This window comes from Gallinula chloropus, assembly GCF_964237585.1.
Source record: "Gallinula chloropus genome assembly, chromosome: 2".
Classification (NCBI taxonomy): domain Eukaryota; kingdom Metazoa; phylum Chordata; class Aves; order Gruiformes; family Rallidae; genus Gallinula; species Gallinula chloropus.
In genome coordinates, this window is record NC_140086.1 from 46654750 (window position 1) to 46680088 (window position 25339).

Below are 25339 nucleotides of genomic sequence, written 5' to 3' on the forward strand. Positions count from 1 at the left end.
CTTGAATTTTGGGAAGGGAAATTAAGTTGTTGTGGGCTTGCACAATCTTACAGGTTTTTCAAGGACTTTATAGAAGATACTGCTGACTGTAAGACCGTATACACCAGCAGTTCATGTACACTGCAAGTGGAATGTACAGAGTACGTGTGTGTGTGTTTGTGTATGAAGTAACCAATGAAGTTTAGTCCTTGTGCAGTTAGAAATGTTTGGGGTTTTTAAGCTAAATCACAATTCCTTCCTTTAACTAAGAAAATGACACCCTGTATTAAAGGAGCTGATCTTTGAGAGAAATATTCAGCTAAGGAAATGTGTAATCAGTGCTTGCCTGGTTTGCAGATTATTGGAAACAATCTTCTATGTCCTATGTAGATCTTTACAATACTATTTATGTTTATCATTCTAATTCAGCAGATACTCAGCAGTAGTAACAGTTTGTTTTTCAGTGATACCATTCTTCTACAAAGAAACATTCATTGAAGAACATTAAGTTCGAATGATACAGAGGTTGTACTCTGTCAGTCAAAGTAGTATCGATGTTCACCTGCAGGATTTTTGTATTTGATTCAGTTTGACTGCTGAGTGAGCCTGCTGATGTTGTTGTAAGACTGACCTCTCAATACCTGAGAACTGGAGGAAAGTAAATGTCACCCATGTTCAAAAAAGTCAAAGAGGAGGACTCAGGGAACTACATGCTACTGATCCTCAACTCAGTCCCTGGGAAGGTGATGGAGCAGCTAATCCTGTAAACCATATTTGAGGCACGTTTCACAAGGACAAGCGAGTCATCAGGAGTACTCAATAGATTCACTCAAGGGACACTATACTTAACCATGCTGATAACTTTCTCTGGTGAAATGACTGGCTTGGTAGGGGAGGGGACACCAATGGATATTGCCTACTTGGACTTCAGTATGGCTTCTGACACAGTCTCACATTAAGATCCTCAGATACAAGCTGTTGATGTACAAGCGGGATGAGCAGACAGTGGGGGAATTAAAACTGGCTGAATTGTCAGTGAACAGTGGTGTTCAGTGGCACAAAATCAAGTGGGAGGCCAGTAACTAGTAGTGTACCCGAGGGGTCAATATTGGGTCCAGTCCAGTTTAACATCTTTATTATGTGGATGGTGGGGCAGAATGTACCCTCAGGTAGTTTGCAGATGACACCAAACTTGGGCGAATGGCAGATACACCAGAGAGTCCTGCTGTGGCATCGAGAGTGACTTTGACAGGCTGAAGAAATGGGCCAACAGAAACCTCATGAAGTTCAACACAGAGGAGTTCAAAGTCCTACACCTAGGCAGGAACACCACCATGCACCAAGGTATGTTGAGGGCCATTTAGCTGGAAAGCAGCTTTACAGAAAAGGCCCTGGAGTTCCTGATGAATGAACAAGTTGAACATGAGCCAGAAACGTGCTTTTCCCACCAAGAAGGCTAATAGCATCCTGGACTGCATTAGGAGTCTTGCCAGCAGGTCATGGTGATCCTTCTTCACAGCTCTAGAGAGGCCACACCTGGTGTACTTTGTCCAGTCTTGGGCTCCCTAGTAAAAGAGAAATGGACATACTAGAGGCAGTCCAACAAAGGACGATGAAGATGATAAAGACACTGGAGCATCTCTTTTATGAGGAAAGGCTGAGAGAGCTGGAGAAGAAAAAGCTCAGGAGGGATCTTAATAATGTATATAAATATCTGAAGGGAAGGGGTGAAGAGGATGGAGCCAGCTTGTTTTTAATGGTGCCTAGGGACAAGGACAGAGGCAATGGGCAAAAATCAAAACACCTGTTGTTTTGTATGAACACAGGAAGCACTTTTTCACTGTTAGGGTAACCAAGCACTGGCACAGGTTGCTGTGGCAGCCTGTGGATTCTCCATCACTGGAGATATTCAAAATGCCTCTGCTTGAGCATGATAGTTGGATCAGATGACCTCCAGAAGTCTCTTCCAACCTCAGACATTTTGTGATTCCATCATACAGGTTAACAGTACAAATATATAGGAAAAGAAAAAAAATGAAAAAGATAATTGTTTGAGGTCTATGAACTATCATGAATAAAGAGACTTGGAAGTTTTGAGGAAAAGCCTGGTGTATTTAGCATCAGATAGCAAGATGATAAAATGCTGGTCTTGATTTTAATATCAAATTAGCTTTATTCAATAACAAATTTAATTTTTATTACTGTACTTTACATAAAGAAATACAAGATTGGCTGTTTTATTTTGACAGTTCAAGAAAAACGAAGGAATATCAGTCAGAAGTTGAATCTATCTGCAAAAGGGTGGCTAAGATTGAGCGGCAAGTAGAAAGGCTAAATGAAGATCTCTGTATTGCTGAATCATCCTACAGTGAAAAAAAGAGAAAGTTTGATAACTTAAAAAAAACCAAAACTGCAGAAGATATTTCTTACAAGGTATACTTTTAAAATTTAAATTACTTTTTTAGAGGGGAATAATTGAAAATACTGGTCCATGTATGAAAGAATTATTGGACAACTAACGTAACATTAAAAAAAATAAAGCCTTAACTGTATTTTAAAACACCTGAAGAACAACAAATAGTAATAGTCTCTGGAAGAGAAAAGCAATTGGCTACTAAATGGTCACAGGTAATGGCAGGCTAAAAAGCAAAGTTGACACTTCAAATATTCTCAACCATGCACAGATTTTGTTATTTCTACAGGATTTAAAATGAATACTAAACAAATAACAATATCATTCTTTATGCAAGTAAATGATTAGAAGAATTCATAAATCAGTGTTGTTTTAATTGATATTAAATGTAACCATTGCAAATGGAATACTACGTTAGGAATAAATATATAATTATCATTTGGATGTCATTAGTTATATAGAATTGACATTTTAATTCATCCTTCTACAGAAGCCTTGCTGTAACTATGAAAACCCACAAGACAAGACTATTGTTTTTCCAGTTCACATAATTCTCAATGAATGATATTATGTTCATCCAGATTTTAGGATCAGTTTTATTATGGCAGGATCTAAGATCCAGCATTCAGAAATATTTAAATAAAGTAATATGGGAAAAATTGAAGGGTCTTTTTCTACCAGGGGATATAAATGGTGTTTTGCATATTTATCCCTAGATCTTCTGCTGTGTGTATAGATTGCCTGGAAAGAAAGAATTTCACAGTCACTGATTACATTTTTCTGTAATAATTTTAGGATATCCTAACTTTTAATCAGTAAAATGTAGAACTTTAATAGTATTTTCCTGATTATAATATGCATTGGTATATTAAGCCAATTAACCGTTTGTGTCAGTACAGTCTGGGGGATGACCTGCTGGAGAAGAGCTCTGTGGAGAAGGACCTGGGGGTCCTGGTAGATGACAGGTTGGCCATGAGCCAGCAGTGTGCCCTGGTGGCTAAGAGAGCCAATGGGATCCTGGGGTGTATCAGGAGGAGTGTGGCCAGCAGGTCAAAGGAGGTGATCCTCCCCCTCTACTCTGCCCTGCTCAGGCCCCACTTGGAGTTTTGCGTCGAGTTCTGGGCTCCCTGGTATAAAAAAGACAGGGATGTCCTGGAGAGAGTCCAGGGAAGGGCTATGAAGATGATTAAAGGACTGGAGCATCTCCACCCTATGAGGAATGGCTAAATGAACTGGGGCTGCTCAGCCTTGAGAAAAGAAGACTGAGAGGGGATCTGATCAATGCTTATAAATAGCTGAAGTTTGGGACACAGGGGGAAATAGCCAACCTCTTTTTAGTGGTCTGTGGGGACAGGACAAGGGGCAATGGCCTCAAGTTGGAGCACAGGAAGTTCCGCACCAACATGTGGAAGAACTTTTTCACAGTGAGGGTGACAGAGCCCTGGGACAGGCTGCCCAGGGGGGTTGTGGAATCTCCTTCTCTGGAGATATTCAGGACCCATCTGGACACCTATCTGTGTGACCTGTCCTAGGGAACCTGCTTTGGCAGGGGGCTTGGACTCAATGATCTCTTGAGGTCCATTCCAACCCCTACAATTCTGTGATGCTGTGATTTTCTTTTCACCTACTTATTTGACAAAGGTAAAAGTATGTTAAAGTACTAGATTCTGGTACTCTTAGCTGTACCTTAAAGCTTTTATTAAGCTTCTTTAAGTTTTATAAAAATGCATTTTTATATTTTACTAGAGTGTTATTTTTTGTATTTTGTTGTTTCTTAAGCTCCTTTCCAATGTCATAGATGTAGTAGTAACACTCTGGCACGTAGTCAGTCAGAAATGTTATGCATTTATGGTGAGTGATGGAACTTCATTCTGTAGGTATTCTGGTTTACTCATTGGCACAACTTAACTTTTACATGAAGCCATTACTTGTAGTCCTGCCTACCATGATGGTTGCTTTCCAGCACTGCTCAGATTGCTTCAGTGCCCTTGTTAATGCATACCTCCTTTCCTACCACTTGCAGAATGACCATTCTGTCAAGAACTTTAGGTTAACTTTGCTATATTTAGTCTTAGTTGCCATAAATTAGAAAAATCATTGTGTTTATAATAAATTAAAAAATTAAAGCATACACGTAAGACATGCACAGGGAAGATAACCAGTTGCAAGAGCTATTTGCAAGGCAAAAGTGTGAATGGAGTGCAGAAAAGCTAAGATACAGCTCTAGCTAAGCAACAGTTGAATAGTGGTGAATTTGGAATGTGATCATGTAAATTAAGGTGCAATTTATAGTTGACTGCCTCATCTCTGCTGATATTCCATGAGAGCAATTACCCCCTTGTGTGCCTGGAAAAAGTGTCTGTAGCCACCAGTTAAACGGTATCCTTGGGCTACTGAACAGAGTGGAAAATGTCTTCATGCAATCACCCAGTGTTGTCAGTAGTCATCCAAAATGCTGCTGCATATAAGAGAGTAATCGAGATGCTACTGTTCCACTAGTAGACGGAGACATTTTGATTCTTATGTGATGAAGAAGGTGTGAGGGAGAAGGCAGTGCCATGGGAACATGCTCGTGTTTGAAGTTATCCTTGGAGCAAACGTATACACTTTAATCTGGAAAAAGTCTCTTACTCATCGGTTACGGGATGTGTTTTCCACATGAGCACTGATCTTGGTCACTTCTATTTCCTTGACATTCCTAATAGTCATTGTGATTTGAGATTTGAGAATATATGGGGATGTTTGGCAGCTGGTTTTGGCTATTTTGTGCCTGGTTTTGGTTAATCAGTTTTCCACTTCCTATTCATTCTAAAAAGGAAACAAAAAGACTTAATTAGAGTTTGACTTAGATTGTAATCAGGTACAGTTATGATAGCCTTCTAATCTGACATACATTAAAGTAGACGTTTTCAAGGCACAATCTATAATGTGCTATATAACCGTTATCCTAGAAGTGATAGGATACTCCCATAAGGAAGCACTAAGATTGTTAGATTTTTACTAGAAAGTGCAAAAAGGTCTCCTCATATAAAATATAGAAGGCACTGAGATTTTAAGATTTTGAGCATATGATGTTCAATATCGATTTAGGTAAGCCAACTCAGCTTCTTTATGTATTTAATTATTTTATGCTACCAAAAATAAATGTTTCATCTAAAAACATGTTGCTTTTCTTATGATATGATCTATATTAATTTACCTCTTCTGCCCAAGACTGCTGAAATTTCATTTTTAAATGTAATTTTATGATGCTTGAGAAAAAAAATTTAAAGCCATGCTCATGCTTACTGTGAAATTAGTGTTAAATTTTCATTGCTGGTGTCCATTAACTTGTTTTCTTATGCAATGTATATGGTGCTTTTTTTTTCTTCCTAAGAATTTGAAGTGGAATCTTAAAAAAGAAATTCAAGATCAAAAAGGAGTCTGGAAAGTGACCCAGGTAAACATGACAGTAACCATTTTACTTTAAATATGAGTTGTTCTTCTATGTCCTTCATACTTCCTACCATGAATTAATTTTGAGTACATTGTAACCAACTCACATAGAAGGCTAATGGATCCTGCTAAGTAATAATGCCTGCTGTTTGGCAACTAGGAAAATATAAATACTTATGAAAATACGAAACACTTCTTGTTGTATCCCAGTTATTTGCAATCATTTCCAGTTTGTTTTAAAAGATAAAAAAACAATTAGTAATAGTCTGCATATGCAGTGAGATTGTCATTTGAATTTATTTTTCTTACTTCAGTTCCTGTACTAACGCTGTTTATTTTCTCCTGGTATGAACTGCTAAATTCACACCACACACTTGGGTGTCCTCTTTTTGATTGTCAAATGTAGCTTTTTTCTTCATAACTCAGTAATGTTTTTCAACCATCCTCAGGCAAGTATTGACATTTTTTCAGCTCCTCGGAATAAAATCCCAAGTTTGGTATCACCAAAAGGGGTATTCCATCTACATATATCATTTGGAAGAGGGATTCCTGCAAGGCTGCAGGGAAGATTTCTGAGTCTGACTGCCACAGCATGACAGGCTTGATTTGGTGCTTCCAAACACCTTCCTCCCTTTTCGGTATTCAGTGCTGGTCTTTTTAAATTATTCAATGAAACTAAAAATCTCCTTTTTTCTCCTGATTCTTGATAAAGATCCTCAATGGCAAATTAAACACACTTCTTTCCTTTTACAGACAGAAACAAAAGAACACTTTCCTAATGGGAAGTAAATGTGCTCGGAACTGCTTTTTCCATTGTAGTTCATGGTTTTTTCAGTATAAAGAGGTTCTTGGGATGCATCTTGTACTTCATTTAATGTGGTTTTAAATTTCTGTTTCAGCCAAACTTTTTTTTTTTAATTATTTTTCTTCTAAAGCCTCATTTCTCTGGGTTAGACAACCCTCATATCCTTGCTGTCAAGAGGTTTTTCCTTATTAATAGGACAAAACTTCAAGGTGATGTCAAAGGATGTTGAAAGTGAAAAAGCTATCATTTACTAATGACTGTGAAAGTGCAAAGCAGTTTAGATGAGACTCTATTCTGAGACAGCCAATGTGAATGTCCGAATGCTGTCAGACCATAAAGCAACACACATCCAAAAATATTAGTGCTTTTTTGAGGAACCTTGTCCATTCCACCTATCAACTGTGTTGTCATTTGGAACATTATCTGTAACTTCACCTAATATTGTGCCATTCTATAGGAATTCATATATTATGCTCCATTTACTACTTGAAATGCTCCTGCTAAGAATAACTATGGTTGTAGACTATGATTTAAAACTAGAAAAAAAAGAGTTATTTGCCACCCAGCATAATAATTTGGATGAGTTAGTCACATGTATCATCATTTCTTGCCTTCTTTTCCATAAACTTCTTGGTGTATTTCAGTCTGTTTCTACAACTGAAAGGAATTTAAAATGTTGCCAGCTTCATTCCACTTGAAATAAATAAAAACATACATGTGAGTGTGTGTATATATATCAATATCAGAAGCTGTGTATTCACACTTTGCTACACTGTAATTTGGGATATTAGAAATTTGGGATATTAGAAATTCTGAAGACCACAGCTGCTGGTACATGGTATTTCTTTATCTTTTTCTTTATTTCTTTGGGCAGAGTGAATGTGATCTGGATCTTGTATTCCCTAGCCTTGAAGGGTGTTGATTTGTTTTGCAAACATTTTGTTCCTTTTCACTCTGCAGCATTTTCCTTTTCTTCAATACTTTGTTTTAAAAAAAGCCTAGGAACATGCTTATGATGATTATGTTTCCCGTTGGAAAAGATATTTACTCTTGACATTAATATTAAAAATTTTATTTCCTCTTTTATGGAATTATTTTCTACTATTTGCTTAAAAAGTACTGTAAATTAATTGTCTGATTCATTGTCACTTTTACATTTCCTAATATTTCTTTCTGATTCCTCTGCCACATTTGTGTTTGCTTGTTCTGGCTATTCAACTTTTCATATTTGAAGATTTCTTACATATGCTAACTTAATGGCCAACTTTTCAGTCCCTTTGAAGACATTTTGAAGACATCAACTTGTGATGTATTAGTTAACTTAAGAGTATACAAGTTCTTTCAGATTTTAATTTTTCAAGCTCTACTTCTGTTTGAAGGCTTAATTCTGTATGTATTTTAATAAACAGGATAGGATTAAAGCAATATATGATGAGCTAGAGAAAAAGCAAAAAGAGACACTCAAGAAAAGAGAAGAAGATATGAAGAGAATAGAGGAAATTGAGACACATGTGGCTGATCTAGAAAAAAAGTGTAAAATAAAGAAAGATATACTTCAAGACAACCATAAGGTAGAAGTACTAGATTCTGGACCATTCACTAGTATATTTTGGGTCATTATTAGAAAAAAAATAAAAAAGAGTTCATAGTTATTAAGCTATATAACAATATATCAGTTATGCTTTGATAAAACAAAACATACAGCATAATTCCAGCCTTATTTTTCACCTTTCTTGCTTTCTGTATTAGAAAAAATCTGTCTCTCATAACTTCTGTGGTCTGTTTTCTTACAAAAAGGAAATTACCTCTATTCCAGACCCGGTCAAAAGAAGGACAGGAATCCGAACTGAAGTTTGTGACTGAGAAGCATTTCTTTAATTTTTAGATTTTCCTCTTTTAGATCTGATGATCTTTTAGATCTTTGAAAGTTTTGCTTATATGGAGTGCTACAACAGTGGTAATAGAGATCACAGTGCAACATGGATAATGTTATCTAAACAATTACTTTCTGAAAACAAAGTATTACAATGACAGATGATTTTGAAAAATACCTGATACTATGTGGGTCAGCTGAGTAGTCATCCTATAAGCATGAGACCTTAGCTAGGTAGGCAATAATTTCCTTAAGCGATGCTGATTGTTGTATATCCCCCTGCGACCTTAACAAACATCTGTGGAAACAGAGATATTTTGTTCTGAAATGATGTGGAAATATTCAAAATCTGAATGGTAGTTTAGTGCAAGTTCTGTCCATCATATAGAAGGAAATCTCTTGCACAAAATCATTCAATCTTTATTTTGCAGAACTGTTTGGAATGTAATTTATTCACAGTTGTTTTGTTGTGTGGCATTTTTTAGTGGTTTTCTTTTTAATTAAGTGAATTTCCATGTATTTTCTTTATCCCTCTTCTACTGTGTCTTTTTTCTTGAGGAAGTGCTTATTCCTTTTCTTCTTTTGGGAAATGGCTCTGAAAATGATTGGAAACATGGAAAAAAAATCTGTTGTTTTCAGTTTTCTATCATGAGTGAAACAGTTTGACTCTCAAGCCAAACTTGTATAAAGCAGCAACACTGAAATCGGGGCCTACCAATCATTAAGATTAAATTAAGCATTGCCTACTACTCAAAGCTTTTGTTCTGTATCCCACCAGGAAATATATGCAAATCATTGCAAACAAGTCCTTCCAGATGTGAACTGTCCCACACTGTATCAATAGGTGGGAATGCATTGTGCCCTGTAACAAGTAGTTCTATAATCTAGGGAAGGGTGTTGAAGTTTTGTTGGGGTTTTGGGGGTTTGGTTTTGTTTGGGTTTTTTTTATTTTATTTTGGTTTTGGCTAAAAAAAAAAAAAAGTGTCTTAGGAACCAGAATTAAAAATACAGTAATCAGTGTGAAAAGAGTAATTATTTCTTAAGTGTCTGAAAGAGGAGGTCTTTTTTACTGGACCTTACTGCCAGGAAAGAAAAAGGAAAATGCCTTCATTTTTGTTTCCAAATCAATAGGAAACAAAACTAGCTATTGATGGTTTGTTTCCAGCATTAAGGCAAGGAGTTTTCAGTAAACCATATACTTGTTATGGAGCATTTGCACAGTGAAGTAAGATCTCTGGAACCTATTCACTATAGATACAAGACTTTTTATTTTTGCTCAAACCTCAGATACAAGACGACTTCTGCAAGTAGAAGTTTTTTGTTACAGAATCAGTCTGTAGGTTCATAGTTCTGTTATCTGACTACTAGTAAATAACTTGTCATGGGAAATACTCTTCTCCAGGGTTTTTTTTTTAAGTGTTATTCTATTTGAATAATTCTTGTCATAGTCTGCACGTAGCAGTGCTTGGCCATTTTTACAGAAGAGATGGAGGATGTTGAACAGTTTGAGTTCACATAATGGATTGTGCGATAGTTTATTTTTGATGCAGGTCTAATAAGTCAAATTGAAAAATTTAAAAAAAAAAAAAAGACTCCTATAATAGCTAATAGTATTTTCAAAACAATGCATTAACGGCAGTGACTAATGTTGTTAGCCCTTCCCCAACTAAAACTAAGTAGAAACACTGTGACAAAGATCACATCATTAGTTTCCTGGAAACCTAAAGGGGTGTGGTGTAAGTTATACATCATGGTCTATAGCTGTGTATTTGCTTCAGGTTTAAAAGCTTGGAAACAGAGTTTGCCCAAGTAGATTTGTATCTGAATGATACACAAAAAGATACTGAAAATTTCAGGGAAGAACATTCTCATTGATTAAAGGTTTGAATTACTGTTTCAGAATGGAAATATTAATTCTTTAATATTCCTTCTTATATTGTCTAAATGGAATTTAAAACATTGAATAATATAACTATTAAAGAGTTTATATAAGCATATTTACTAGTATGAAATTTTCCTTATTACAAGTATTACCAATAATTTCTGTCATTGAATAATAGGTGCTCACACTAATGATGCAAATTATATTAATACAACAGAGAAGAACTTTTTTTCTTGAGGTGCTAATTAATAATAAAGTGGATTAATGAAAAATATAAAAATGAGATATCCCAATACTTTATTTTCTTTCTTCTTCCTTATCTTGTTAGTTGTCCTTAGCTGCATTTTTCATCACTTAGTGTAACAAACATTTATGTTATCCTTTATAAAAATTCCATAGCAGCAATTCCAAAAGTATATTTTGATTTCAGAACTTTATTTGTATCTTCCTTGGCAGGAAGCAAAGAAGCATGGGGAGCACAGTAGCAATGATACTTTACTGTAAGATGATAAACAGTTTCTGAAGTAGCATGGATATTTTCTATTTTAAATGTGCATTTTTTCATTCAAAGCATAGTGTATATATATAAAATCATCTGACGGAAAAATATGTATGGAAGGGAAAACAAAAATAATCTTAAGAATGGTAACTGTTAAAGTAATTAAAGGTGAATGTATTTTCTGATTTCTATACAATGTAGGACAATAACTTTTGAACGCTAACATATCTGTTTATGCATCAACTCTCCAGAAGCTCTCCTATTTGGATCAGAGAGAACAAGAGCTAGATAAACAGCAGAAGCAAACTCAACAGCAAATGGAACACAAAAGAAGTATTCTGCAGCAGCAATTAAATGATATACAGGTGAATAATTTAATGCTAGCATGGCTTTTTTGAAGCATGTTTAATATGAAAGGTTAGGCTGTCACTTCTACACAGTTGCCTTGGAACTATATACATACATACAGTGTATGTACTATTTTCTGTCTCTTGCTTGAACTAACCTATGAGGTCCATAGCCTTGAGACAGCATAAAGTACAAAGCAGAATTGATATTGGGGTCATTGAGAAGTCCTTTGCTTTCTTCATTTGCTACACTGGCTCAGATTGCTTGAGGGGCTTTAGAAATGCAATGGAGAAAATCAATAAAGGATGAAAAAGATTCTAGTGTAATAGGAAGTGCCTGCTGATTGCATGTTTGCTCAGCAGATGGCATCTTTTTGTAAACGATGGCTTATATCTGCTGTACCAGTTACTAAACTCTATAATCCACCAAAGGGAATTATTGAATTTCATTATGGAACAGTATGCTTTATGTAAGCGTCGTTATAAGCGTTAGAGGAAACAAGCATTTTCTTTTTAAGATTTTGTTCAATTTTATTATTACATTTCTATTTTATATAAACTTAAGTTAAATATTACAGCATCAAAGATGAGTCGTATTATTTTAAAAAAAGGAAGGCTTTCACGTTGTTCAGATTAGCTGTCATGAATGTAGTAATTTCTATTGAAAAACTTTGAGACTTCCTATATATGACAAAATCTTAAACTATGCATTGGGGAATTTATTGATTCACACAGGTATCTAAATTTGGCAGGGAAGATGGAATTTATACATCCCATTCCATTAAATATTGTGCTCTACCAAACTGCTGGTTTGCCAATAGATTTTAGAACGTGTGGAAATGACTGATGAGTCAGCATACAGATAATCAGTAATTCTAGAACGTTTTTCAGTGCATTTATTTCCTGAACTTTTTATTATTATTTTAAATGCTGTCTTTCCTAATAGCTGTAAATTACTGTATCAATCTCCTGAGCAATATTTGAGTTGACATTCTGGAGGAATATTAGAGAAGTGTTTTGAGTAAATGGAATAAAACAATGTACAAAGCCTTTTTTTATGAGCTCTCTAGAGCTTTGAACTGGTAACAATACTTGGATACCTTAAATGTTGTGTTCTTAGAATCTGATATGATTCCTTGATTGTAGCAATTGAAGTTTGATAAAAAAAGGGGCTTTGTAAAAGGGGCTGGCTTATTTTTTACAGTAGCTCATATTTCTAGCTGCGCAGGATCACACTATACTATTATGTTAATCATGTTATATTGTTTTTAAGGAAAAGTTTTTTATAGTTGCATTCAGAATTTTTAGTGTTCTCCTATTGTCATGGTTTAGATCGAGCCAGAAAATAAGCACCACATAGCCACTCACACAATCCTCTCCCCACCCTGGTGGGATGGGGTGGAGAATCACAAGAGAAAGGTAAAATTTGTCAGTTGGGATAAGGGAAGTTTACTGGGACAGCAGATATAAAGAATATACAGGGCCAGTCATACAGAGTGGAGTTTGCTAACCACCTGGAACCTGATGACAGCCCACGCATGAGTATCAGTCTCTTCTCTCTAGCCAGCTCCTATGCTTAAATACCCAGCATGATGTCATATGGTATTGAATATCCCTTTGTCTAGTTTAAGGAGTCAGCTGTCCTAACTCTGTACCCTTACAGCTTCTTGTGAAATTTAACTTAATCCTAGCAAAAAACCACGACATCTATTCTTAAGGCTTTGGCTTGTTTAAAGCTTGTCCAGTGTGTAGATTAGAGGATGTTATGGAGGAAATGGCTATGATTCCATAGTATTCTTACTACAGGAGTAATATAGAGTCTCCAACTTCCAACTGATGAAGCAATGCACCTGGTCCTTCATAGTCTGCCTATTTCAGGACAAAATGAATCATACCCTAGGGGTTTCTGCATGTCACCATTGAATTTGAAGTGACTTAATTTGATCTGCTGAAATTTAAATGTCTAAAAGCTAGATACCTAGATAAGAGCATATGAATTCACCAACTAAGAATGAAGAATACTGTTCATGTATTGAAGAGCTGGATGACCAAGTGCCAAGGGACTTGTTCAACTAAGGCAGGATTCTGGCCATTAGCCACTATGTTCAGACCATCCATATTTGGACCACAGAAGCTAGAGTATTTCACAGTTTTTTTGTTTATTTGTTCTAAAACCTGATTGCAATTGTCTGTCTTGTATAATAGGTATCAGATTACACTGACTCAGCAGCTAGTATTCTGTATGCTCGGAAGCCAACATTTTCAGGCTTTATCACCTTGGTTTAAAAGTTCTGAAAAAAAGTGCAGGAAGTCAAATGGAAATACTCTTCTTGGCATTTTTGTTCTAACACAGCTCATACACAAACATGACTCTGGCAAAAAAAAACCCAAACATGTCATGCCTCTTTATGAACATTTGGTCCTGATATCTTAATCATCTTATTTTGTTATTTGTAAAGTTTAAGGCCAGGCCAGATCATGCAGGCATCCTGTATATCACGGGCTATCACATTTCTCCAAGTTCTCCTGGTACTGAGCCTAAAACTAATATGATTTTTCCTCAGAGATTTGAAACTCTTTACGGGTGGTTCAGTTGCATAGGGATTTGCATTAATTACCATATCTTCATTTTCTTTCTAATGATTCTGTGTTCCTGTGAGGAACCTGAAATTTCCATCTAATTTTATACAGATACATATCACACTTTCACGAAGTTCAGAGGCCTTAAAACTATCATGTTCTTGTGGTACCTTGTACACCTTCATATCTGTGCTAACATCTGTTACAAAAGCTTTGATTCCTTGTTATTTTTACAGCTACCTTTTAGGTGTGCCTCTAAGCAACACTTCTTTCCTACAGAAAAAGAGATCATTAGACTATGCATCAGGCAACTGCTTCAGAAAAACGGCGCAGTATCCAAAGAAGAAATTTTTAAAATACTGACCTTTATTTAAATACTGTGATGTATTCCTCTGAGTTGTGGGGTCTTGAAATTTAGTATTTATACACGTGTACACTTATATGTGTATGCTTGTGTGTATATATATATAAGGATAATCAAAAGGCATTTTACTCCCTCTTAATTTAACCCATTTACATAGCTGCTTACAGTCCATTAGTATGGGTTACAAAATCTAATGCAGCAAGACCGCTTCAGAAGTATCACTCAAATGGAAGACTCCCACCTGTTTATTACTATTAAACTGCTACAGTGCTTTATGTTTACCATGTTCACTATGGCGAAGCCACAGTTTTGTTCCACAGATACTGTTGCTCTCGAAAGCAGAGTTTGCTTATGTCACAGATCTTGACATCTGTTAGGACCTGTGACTGTCAGTCCCTTTTGGAGTGAAGAAGACACTGCAATTTAATCTCTCTTTCGTAGAACAGGAAGTTGAGTGAGAACCCTTTCTAATATAAAGGTTTTCAGCAGCTTAACGTCAGCTTCCCTTTGAGTTGTGCACTTGTAGCTGAGGAAAGCAGGCAGGAGTTCAGGAGTCGTTCTCTGTGCTTTAATCCTCCGCTGTCTAGAGTACAGGACAAGTGTGTTATGAAAAACTTGACATCTAAAGAGGACAACTGTCTAGTTAGGCAACTAACTAAAAAATGCTGGTTTTCAGAGATAACGAGTCATATTCTCCCTGGAGAATGGCAACTAAAAATACTGAATTTTCCCGACAGTCAAGTTTTTTAGGTATCTACCTAAAACCATATTACACTTTATAAATAGACTGATGGTCTGGCAATACAAGCTGCCAGTTAAGATGTTGACTCTGCATATACTGAAACAAATAGGCCCAGACTTAGTTCATATGCAAAAAATTGTTACTTATCACAATCATTAATAAAGCTTTCCTGTGCAAGCCAGTGCTTATTTGCAAACTTTTATGTATGAGAGCAAAAAATAAAAGACAATATCTATTTTATGAGGATGGTGGCCTACAAACATGCATATATCCATATATAACATTGGGCGCAGCAAAAATGCAAGTGTCATGATAAAATTTATGGATATAAAGCTGAAGAATTGTGCAACAAGTTGGAGAACTATAACTGGACGTGCAAAGCTGTACCCTTACAATTGAAATGCAATTTTGACAGCTGGACTACGTGCTTCAACTGTCCCCCCTGCAAGAAGTTCTCTTTGGGTATACAAGTTTGTGAATTGTTGCTTATAATCATGTGCTTATAATACACTATTTGGAAATCTAGCCCTGCCTGATTTATATGTTATGTAATTTGTTTTTAATTTCCAGGAAAAAAAATCATTTATTTCCAATAAAACTGCTGAAAACTCTCAAACTATAGAAAGATTAAAAAATGAACTTAAAGAATTAAATGAATTATGGGACATAGAGCAATTTCAGATGGAAAATACAGAAAAATCTTTCACTGATTTGCGGTAAGAAATACCTATGATTTGATTTTTAAAAGATAGTTTATTACTTTTACTGAAGCAATTTAGTAATTGTACTTAATTGTCATTACTAAAGATAGTTTTAGTATTCTACACTATTATTTCTAGGAAAACCTTTCATCAATAATTTGAGGGTATTTTTGTCTGATCACTGCTTGCAGCTTTAATGGATCTACGGAAATTATTAATGATAAATTCTCTGCCTACCAAATTGAATTTTGAACATCAGAATTACGTTTGAAAATCTGATAATATTCATGGGGAGTTTCATCCTTAATGGAAGATTCCATGTGATCTGTACTTGCTCTGGTTTAAGAACTGTGGACCAACACTTGCTGTGAATGACGCATCCTGAAAATAGTCTCAAAGGAGAGATACTCTCTGTCCAACTGATAATGCAGGCTGCCTTCTAGGCCATGCAAGCCTTGGAGGGTCAGATATGCTGATTGCACAGCAGGTTTATTCTTCAAAGATAAAGGTGAACCTGCTGTGCAATGTCAAAGAGCAAGAAGCTTGGAGTGTTGAATTGTACACAACGACTAAATAGTGAGAAAGTGATCCTTGCATCATTATACTGCAGCTCCCTTTCTGTGATCTCATTCACTTCTGTTCTGTCAGTGTTTAAAGATCTTTGAGTAATTATCCCATTAAATTCTTGTTTGAGGGGAAAAAAAATTCTATGCAAATTTTTTAGCTGAATACATGGGACTGGATATGGGTCTTTTCCCAACCATTGATCAAACAGAATGATTCAGAGTGACACAATGTGCAGTGGGAATTGCTGAACTTCAAGAGCAGGAGGTATCTTTCCATGACTGAAAATCTCTTCATTTTCCAGAGCTCTTTACCCAGTAGTCAGTAGTTTCATACCAGTGACACTCAGAGAAGAAAGGGATAATATCAAAGTGTCACTGAAAGATCATTCCAGTAATTCATTGTTTCTATATAGCTAAGAAGTCCATCTCTGTTTCAAAGAGGAATTTTCTTGCAAATTCTCCAACTTCAAGACTGAAAATAGATAGTAATGGAAACTGCATTTTTCTTGAGAAATTGCTTTTAGAGATCCCATCTAATAAAAAGAACTGTAAAGTGAAAAAAAAAACCAAAACCAAAACAAAACCAAACAAAAACAAACAAACAAAAAACCCCAACCAAACCCCAAAACCAAACCTCATGGACTTCAAACTATGCATCCCAACGGCTAGTATTCCTTTTTTTCTTTCTGACGCAGAAGGTACATCACATGTGAATTTCTCCAAAATGTGACTTGCCTAAAACTGATGGCATGTTTCTGCCTGCTGGTTGTCAGACTATTCAGCCTCTCTGTGCTTGAGAACAGAAGTTTGGTTCAAAGAGAAGAGGAGTTTGGTTTTGTTGGTGGTCATGAGCATATCACTGACCATGATCTGTCTGTGAGGAATTAATGCAAATGACTGGCTGGAAGTAATTTGCATAGCCCTTCATTTTCTTAGAAATCATAAAATCATAGAATGGTCTGGATTGGGACCCCAAGGATCATATAGTTCCAACCTGCCTGCCACAGGCACGGCCAGCAACCTCCAGGCCTGGATCTACACAAGGTTGCCCAGGGCCCCATCCAACCTGGCCATGAACACCTCCAGGGGTGGGGCATCCACCACCTCTCTGGGCAGCCCCTTCCACCATCTTACCACTTTTTTTGTAAAAAAACTCCCCCTAATATCTAATCTAAACCTTCCCTCCTTTAGCTTTAGTCCATTCCCCCTTGTCCTGCCATTGTCTACCCTTTTAAAAAGTTGATTCCCCTCCTGTTTGTATGCTCCCTTCAGGTACTGGAAGGCCTTATAATGAATATGTATAGTTAATCTGTATAAATATGTGAAATTATCATTTACATGGCACAGACGTTAGGAGGAGCGATGCCCCGTGAGCCCAATGCTGCAATAAAGAATACCCTCTTAATAACTCTCAGTTATTGAGCCTTGATTTTGACTTTTCGAGGCTTCAAACACTTTTTTTTAAATATGCTTCTGTCTAAAAGTAACAGACGTACAGATCCAGAGAGAACACAGTGTTAGTACAAAGTGAAAATCTCTGAAAGTGGCTTAACTTTACCCATTTTATATGCATAGTGTAAAGAAAACATACTAAGTATTGACAGAGAGAGAAACAAAATGAAGTGAAGCTTCTTCCTCCAGTCCAAAGAAATAAAAAATTAGTGGTTACCCAATATGGCACTGCTCATGGACTCATTCTGTGTCTCATAATATCATTACTTGAGTAGATACGTCACACGTGGGAGTGAAGCAGTCCATTCTCTAGAAAGTTGCTTTAAAAAATACAAGCTGTTTTTTTAAAACTGTGAGTTATGTATCTCAATAGACTTATTGTATATGGATTGACAGTGTGTCTTTAAGTGGTCTAAACATTCATGACAACTCCATGATATATGTCTTCGGGGTTTTTTTGAAGGATATAATTATTTGTGAGAAGACACTATTATGGCTACTATAAAATTAAACTTTAAGCCTGTAAGTAAAGATTAAAAAGCAGTATAGAAAATTATTCTGATTACTTCATTGAATATTTTTTCTTTCAAAGGAAAAATTTGAGTGATTTGATGTTTAAGCAGCAAAATGTCCAGATGGTATTTAATCATCTCCAAGATGAATTGGCAAAATATGAGAAAAGGTTAAAGCAGGAAGAAAAAACATATGGAGAATTACTACAGATTAGAAAGCAAAACCTGAAGGATTCAGAAGTGAGTACTATCAGAACTGAGTATTATTTGGTTCTGAATCTTTTTAGGTCTAAAAAGGATACCAGTTCTATAAAAAAATGAAGTAAGTAGTATCTTATCCATATGCAAGTATTTCTAATTAAATAAATTGCTATTTATCTGTAGTAGACTATGTGACTAAAGCAGTAATCCTAGGAAAATTATAAAATTATTGATTTGCTTTGGCACTTTTCATTTTTCATCAGTGCTTAGGGCTGTTGTATAATTTCTTTTCCCTGCTTTCTTTGACTTTGATTTGTGGATACTTCTAGGAAAGAAAAGAAGGACATAACTTCTGCTAACTTGAAAATATTTTTCTCCTTTTCAACAAGTGCTCTGTAACAAATAAATCCCAGATAATTTTGACTAAGGTCAGCATCAGTAAGTTTTCATTGCTCTTTAATCACTTAAATACAAGAAGAATGCTCAGTGCACCAAATCTTCTTGATAGTTCAGCAGTCAGACTTTGGTCTTTTGGCTAAAGCTGTTTCCAAACTGTTAGGAGCTATTCCTTAACAAGACCCTCATCTGGATCTTAGATATTGGGGTTGATACCAGGCAGATGGAAGACAGACTCTGTGTACTTTTAACTGAGAAATCAGAGCTATCTGAAATAGAAGTATAAAATACGTAGTGCTAATAACTAAAAAATCTTCAGAGAAATCAGATGCACATACAATTCCCTAAGTTCTTTTCTGTACTATTTTCATACTTAAAGTTATTTTCCAAAGAAAATGGATAATTGCCTAATTGCTCATGTATAATTTTCTTTGGTTTTACCTGAAAATGTTAACGTTAAAATGTTTCTCCTTTGGGGGCACAGTCACAGATTAAGGTTTTTGCAATTGTAGCTGTGTTAAAAATAATTATTCACTTTTGATCTTGTGTGCTTTACTTTTATGCCTGTCATGTACTTTTCTCAGTTTACAGTAGTTTAGACAAAGTAAACTACTCAATCAGGACTCTTTAGTACTCACTTTTACTTGCTATTTCTAATTTATTAATTAATGTTTCTGTTTGTTTTCATAAAATCTATATTGATCGGAATATTGAGGTTCCTTACAACTCCTATCATTCTGTGATTCAGTTTGTAAGAAAATAGCAATTGCTACTTTTTTTACTTTTTATAGGGACACTAGTACTTTCAAAATGCCATATTCAGCTCCTTTGTTATGTTAAATTACTTATGAGGTCAAAAATAAGCTGGCTTGTTCATCATCACCTTAACTTCAAAAACCACTGTAAGGATAATTTGGTGAGATACCGTTCTTATCTCCTTCTCTAGGACATGAAGATTTGTTTTTCCTTACGTGCCCTGTTTCATCCTGTCTCATCTCTTCTCCCATTTCCTTTACACACTGAGTTATGGGTATCACATGAAATACAGAGTGCTTTACAGTATTTCATTATTAAATGATTGTTAGGGTAATGAGATTATGCCAAGCTTTTGATGGTTAAATATAAGTAGAAATATTATGCTGTGTGCTTGAGAGCCTGCTTTAGTTTTTTACTGGAACACATTGCTGGTCTCTGCGATGGCATCTCTCCATCTAGATCTACCACTGGAATGGAGGCACACGCCATCACCCTGTAAATTTTTACTTAGATATTATCTAGTCTTTTTTATATAAATCTTCTTTTTTTTATGGAAAATTCAGATAAAAACATTTATTCACATCTAGAAAATCCCAAACAGCACTGATCCATTTGAAAATATATTTATATATATAAAAAGAAATAAAAAATAGAATATGTCGTAAATGTTTATATTACATCAGCTATGGTCTCTCTCTGCCTCCTCATATTGAGTTAATTTAATCTTTTTCTGACTAATCAGGAAACACTAAACTGGTGGTAGTAACACCAGCAAAACAAAATATTCCTCCAGTACCTTTTGGGCAATCAAAGAATTTCAGCGGTCTTCAGTTTACTACCCAACAAAAATAGGCAGAAGACCTTGTACCAGTGGGTAGAGGAAGTTTTGAGGGCACTGGCACTAGGATTTACAGGCAGCGTGTAAATCCTGATTTACAGGAACCTTCAAGCTTCTCTTCTAGGAGGCTACCTATGATTTGTGGAAGTTGGGCCAAGAGTTTTAAAAGGGTGACCAGTGTGGCTCTCTGGAAAAGGTCACTTGGAGAGCTTTCAGCAGTCTTTCTTGACAGTAAAAGGCAAAAAAATTTGCCTTGTTTTGTATTGAATAGTAAATATAAATTTTCTCCTTTAATAGGGGTGGAATGAAAAAAAAAATTCAATTCCTATTTTTTGATTGAATAATTACTATAAAAGTCTTGACTTCTGGTAATGTGGTAAAATGATCATGAGGTTTTCTCACCCAGGATCTGGAGATGAAAACTGGTTTGTTGTAGTAATGGAGTACACGTGTTAGACCAGTTTTCACAGGCTTTGCTTCTCTGGATCTGAAGCTGGGTGAGACCATTCAATACCCCATTGCCATAGGAATAGTTAAGCATATTTTTAAGGTGAGAGATGGGTGACTGAAAAAGTTTTCTTCATGGGATTAACCTCCATGTGGAGAAAATGATAAAAAAGGAATGCCCTAACTTCCAAGGTCAGGAGGCAGTTCAAGATGTTCTGACCTCAGGTTTCTGGAAATTCCAGTGAGACAATATATTGAATGAGAACCACCTGTCTTAATATTGAAATAATTAGGATATCTTGTTCCAAGTGTCACGAATTACAAAAACTAAAAGGGGATTTTGCTTATATAAACTATGAATACATATGGTAACATCATACCTATTCAGAGCTATGGTGAAAACAAAACCTCAAGCAACTGAGCATACGTTGTATCTTTTAGTCTGGGAGAATTTGTGTTAGATACTTTGGTTGATTGATTCAGGGCTAGATTTAAGCAGGAAAACAGGGTCTTGACTCTGAAAATTGAAAGTTATTTCAGAGTTCCTTCTACTTAAGGAGAAATGCAGATGTACATGTCAATACATTAGAGGTGAAGAGCTATCAGTACAGTTTGGAGGTCAGGAATACTGATGATCTTCATTATCTCATTTTTAAGATGGATGTGTATGAGTCATTTCACCTTAATCAGACGAGAATGATGCAACAACAGTTGGAAAGACCATTGAGACTGAAATACCCAGCTTGAGATCTATGTAAAGTTCCAATAAAATGTCGTTTTTGTGGTGCTTGTAGATTTTGTGAGGGTGAGTAAAAGCCAGTAAGTGAGAACAACAGGAAGGAAAAGCTTTTGGCCAAGAAAAAAGGTTTTGAATGTCTTCACATGAATGGGATAAATGGTAACATCTTTATTTGAGCAAAAGGTCCCTCTCTCCTGCAAGCTATTTAGAACTGTGAAATCCATAAAGGGGATTAAACAGTGCCTTATCAAGAGATAAAATGGCTAAAGTAGATGAAAATATGGTGAGAAAAATACAGATACTTTTCAGCATCGGGAAGGAAATCCTGGTTATGAAAGAATATGAATGAGAAATTAGTGGCCTCAGCACAGAATCAGAGAGAAAACTAAATTTTGTGGCAATGCTCTTTTGGTCTATTCGTGATCAGGACTGAAAACGATTAGCAGCTGAAAATTCTGTGTACCTGATTACTACAGGAAGACACATCAAGTATGATTTGGCTGGAGAGCTGTCACTTTTTTTGCAGACTTTATAGATTATGTCTTCTCAAAGGAAAAGGGGCTACAAAGTGTTAGGACTATTACACATGAACGTGACGTGTCCCAGTTAAATAGGAGGTGTGACTTGTTTTACTGATATGCATGCTACTGAGTGTAGCAAAGTTTACATGTAGAATGATGAAGTTGTACCTCATAGGCGTATTTTATCACTGTGCTATTTGTAACTACTCTCACAGCATCTCATTACCTTGTGTTCTACAGAGACGGTACAGTCCCCAAACTATCATATTGCCATTTGGTTCAGTGCTGATATGTGCAGTATTAAACACATAGATAAGAATGCTTTGACATAATAATTCATAATGAGTGTTGGATCACGTTCAGAATGATTATGTTGTGCCTTGTTTTCTTAACCTCAAAACAAGCCTGCTTGCTCTTATTTTCCGCTGCTAATGTGATTATTATACTTTCAATTAAAGTAACTGTAAAAATGATTACTGTGTGTTTTGAAGATTGAACAAGACATTTTGAATGACCAGAACTCTCTTGAAATATGAAAATTTATTCTCATTAGTATCTGCTATTGGACACATGATCATATATTTATGAAGTGCAGATGTAAAATTTTTTAATTCAGACTTTTATATATACTGACTTGTACTTTTGAGAAATGTGAAATTCTGTTATCCAAGGCATAAACACGTATACTAATACTTAGACTCTGTTTTAAAATAGTAGCAATATCAGAACTTTCTAATTCTATTAATTAACATTAGTCTTCTGCTAAAAGACCCCTAACACACAATAATGTTTCTAGATTTTCTATTGATTTATTTGACTTGCATGATACTGGGAGGGGGGGTGAAGCTAAGGTGGTAATGAATTGATATTTCTTTACCATTGTACCTTAAAATTCCACCAAGTTCAGCAATGTTTCATCTAAAACTGAATGAGAATTTATCAGGTATACAAAAGGGCATTTGCAAATTCCTTTAATGAAATGAATGACAATTTTGTCTCCTTACCACAATACAGAAAGTTTAAAGAGGGAAATACACTTTTTGAGAAAAAAGCCCTACACAGATATTAAAATAAGTAAGTTTTGAATCAGTTATTATTGAAAAAATTTTAGTCTGCAAATATTTGATCAGAATGTTTTTACCCTAACTTAAATGTTTTTCGTTTCAAAACAAATCAGCATGTTCCTATGAGCAATTTATTTTTTATAGAAAAGCATTTTCATTTGGGGAATGATATATCAGAAAATCCATGACCGTTTCTAACAGCTAGCCATGATATGTTTTTTCATCAGATGTCGAGGGTATTACTAATGAAATAATCTACAAAATGGAATCTTTCAGAAGAGATTGTTATAGAAATATAATAATATACTGCTGAAAGCTTTATTAAGAAACAGGGAAAACAAAGTTAGATCCAGGGGGCTGTTTATCATCATGGTATTAGGTAAAATCCACTGGGTGTCTTTTATCATTTACTAGTCATCTATTTAGGTCATCTTTTCTTCTAGTCATTCTTTGCAGTCTTGCAGCACTAATACCGTCAGAGCAGTTTCCATCTCTTACTTTTGGAAAATATTGTTAATCAATATTAATGTTACTGAAGAGCTTTGTTACAGCATATCCATGTAAACACTAGAGTTACATTTGAAGATATATGACAAAAGAGGATTTTTTTAAAAACTAGAGAGCCGTTGCTCCCTTTAGGCTATTCTATGTGTGTGTGTGTGTGTGTGTGTGTGCAGGGTAAGGATAACAAACAGTCTGGCTATAAAATTGTCTTTAATTAGTTGACTCAGTGGCTTCCAACAGTGTGCTGCACTGGTATGTGTGACTCCCACGTTACAAGATAGACTTCTGAATCTTACTCTATGCTCCTGGGTAGTCGTAGCGTATCAACTTATATGCTGTCCTGTGGGAAGTGCTGGAAGTATTACCCAAATAACCATCCCACTGATTTTATTGGCTCATAGGGAAGTCATATACCTTCCCTTCTGAGGAATAGCTAGAGGTTGGGTGCCATGACAGTAATAGTACTCTGAGTGAAAATCAAAGGGATGTACAAGTGAAAAGTTAATAGAAATTTTAAAGGTTACTTTTATGTTTCTTCATTGAAAAACAGGCCATATACATAATAATTAAAAGCATATTAACCCTCCTTGTATTTTAAACAGCATCAATGAGTACTATTGTAATGGTCTAAAAATACTTTTTCAAACATTAAAACAATTATTAATTATTCTTTCTACAAACACAAAGGCTCTTTCTAAGATTGTAAACCAGTTTTAATTATAATTTCCTTATTCATAATATTTCAAAAATACTTTGATTTCTGCCAGTGGGGTTGTCCTAATTTGGAAGAAATACTTTTCTGCATTTTCTACTGTGAATTCTATTCCCACTGTTTTGTTTTCATGCAATCTAATATATAACGCAAGTCTGAAAGATACATGTTGAATAGTCATCATTAATGCTTGAAACTTCAACTGTATGGAATAGTAGGAAGATCTGTGTAGGAATAGGAGCTGAAGAATTAAGTAAAAATTCCAGACATGGGACATTAAATTTTGTTAAGATACAGTTTCCAGCCCTGGAATTGTTTTCACATATTTTCTGTCTTCTTTTTCCCCATAATGACACAAATTTCAAAATACAGTAATAGGTGCTAGGTGGTATATGTTTCAGAGTCTTAAATGTCTGTGCTGCTTTGTTTTCTGAAGATGAAGTAAACATTAGTACTTACATGGCTTTAAGTTCATAAAATTACCTTTGAAATTTTCAACTGAAGTAACTGAAAACTAGGACACGATAGTGACCCTTATCAAATAAAAATGTTGGACTGTTTTTGTTGTCCTGCAATCTGGATGTAGCTGTTTTGGAGCTATCCACAAGGTATGCCACATCTCCAATGCAGGGAAAGAAAAGATTTTTATATTTAGGTATGGTTCATTTTTGTTTTTAAATTTTATTGGTGCCTTAGAACTACTGCTGTGGTAGTTCACCCTTCATCTGATTTGAGGGCAAGACACGTGTCTGTTGAATATTCTGATTGTCCTGTACAATTACAGATGAGAATTTTAGCTCATGTACCTGTATGAAGAAGGATCAGGATGAATTCCTAGGGGATTTCTTAAACATGGTTAGTCTTTCTCTTTAGGCTTAGTTAATTCTAAGGACATTCAGATGACTGGTTTGTGCTGATAGAATGTATCAGTGGAACGCAAGGAAACCATGAGACAGACTTTAACGATAAATTAATGTAATAATTTTGGGCAACTATAAAATTCTCATTTGT

The 25339-nt window shown here is 35.5% G+C and overlaps 1 protein-coding gene across 1 annotated transcript in view; it reads left to right on the plus strand.

Annotated features, from left to right (window-relative positions):
* CCDC178 (coiled-coil domain containing 178) overlaps positions 1–25339 on the plus strand; it is a gene marked incomplete at both ends in the record, with an annotated part of 154662 nt that overhangs the window by 24013 nt on the left and 105310 nt on the right. Inside the window, 6 exons of the mRNA XM_084280473.1 lie at positions 2229–2412; positions 5769–5831; positions 8042–8203; positions 11138–11251; positions 15490–15635; positions 18231–18390. Coding sequence (XP_084136599.1) covers positions 2229–2412; positions 5769–5831; positions 8042–8203; positions 11138–11251; positions 15490–15635; positions 18231–18390 — 829 coding nt within the window. The remainder of the gene's footprint in view (positions 1–2228; positions 2413–5768; positions 5832–8041; positions 8204–11137; positions 11252–15489; positions 15636–18230; positions 18391–25339) is intronic.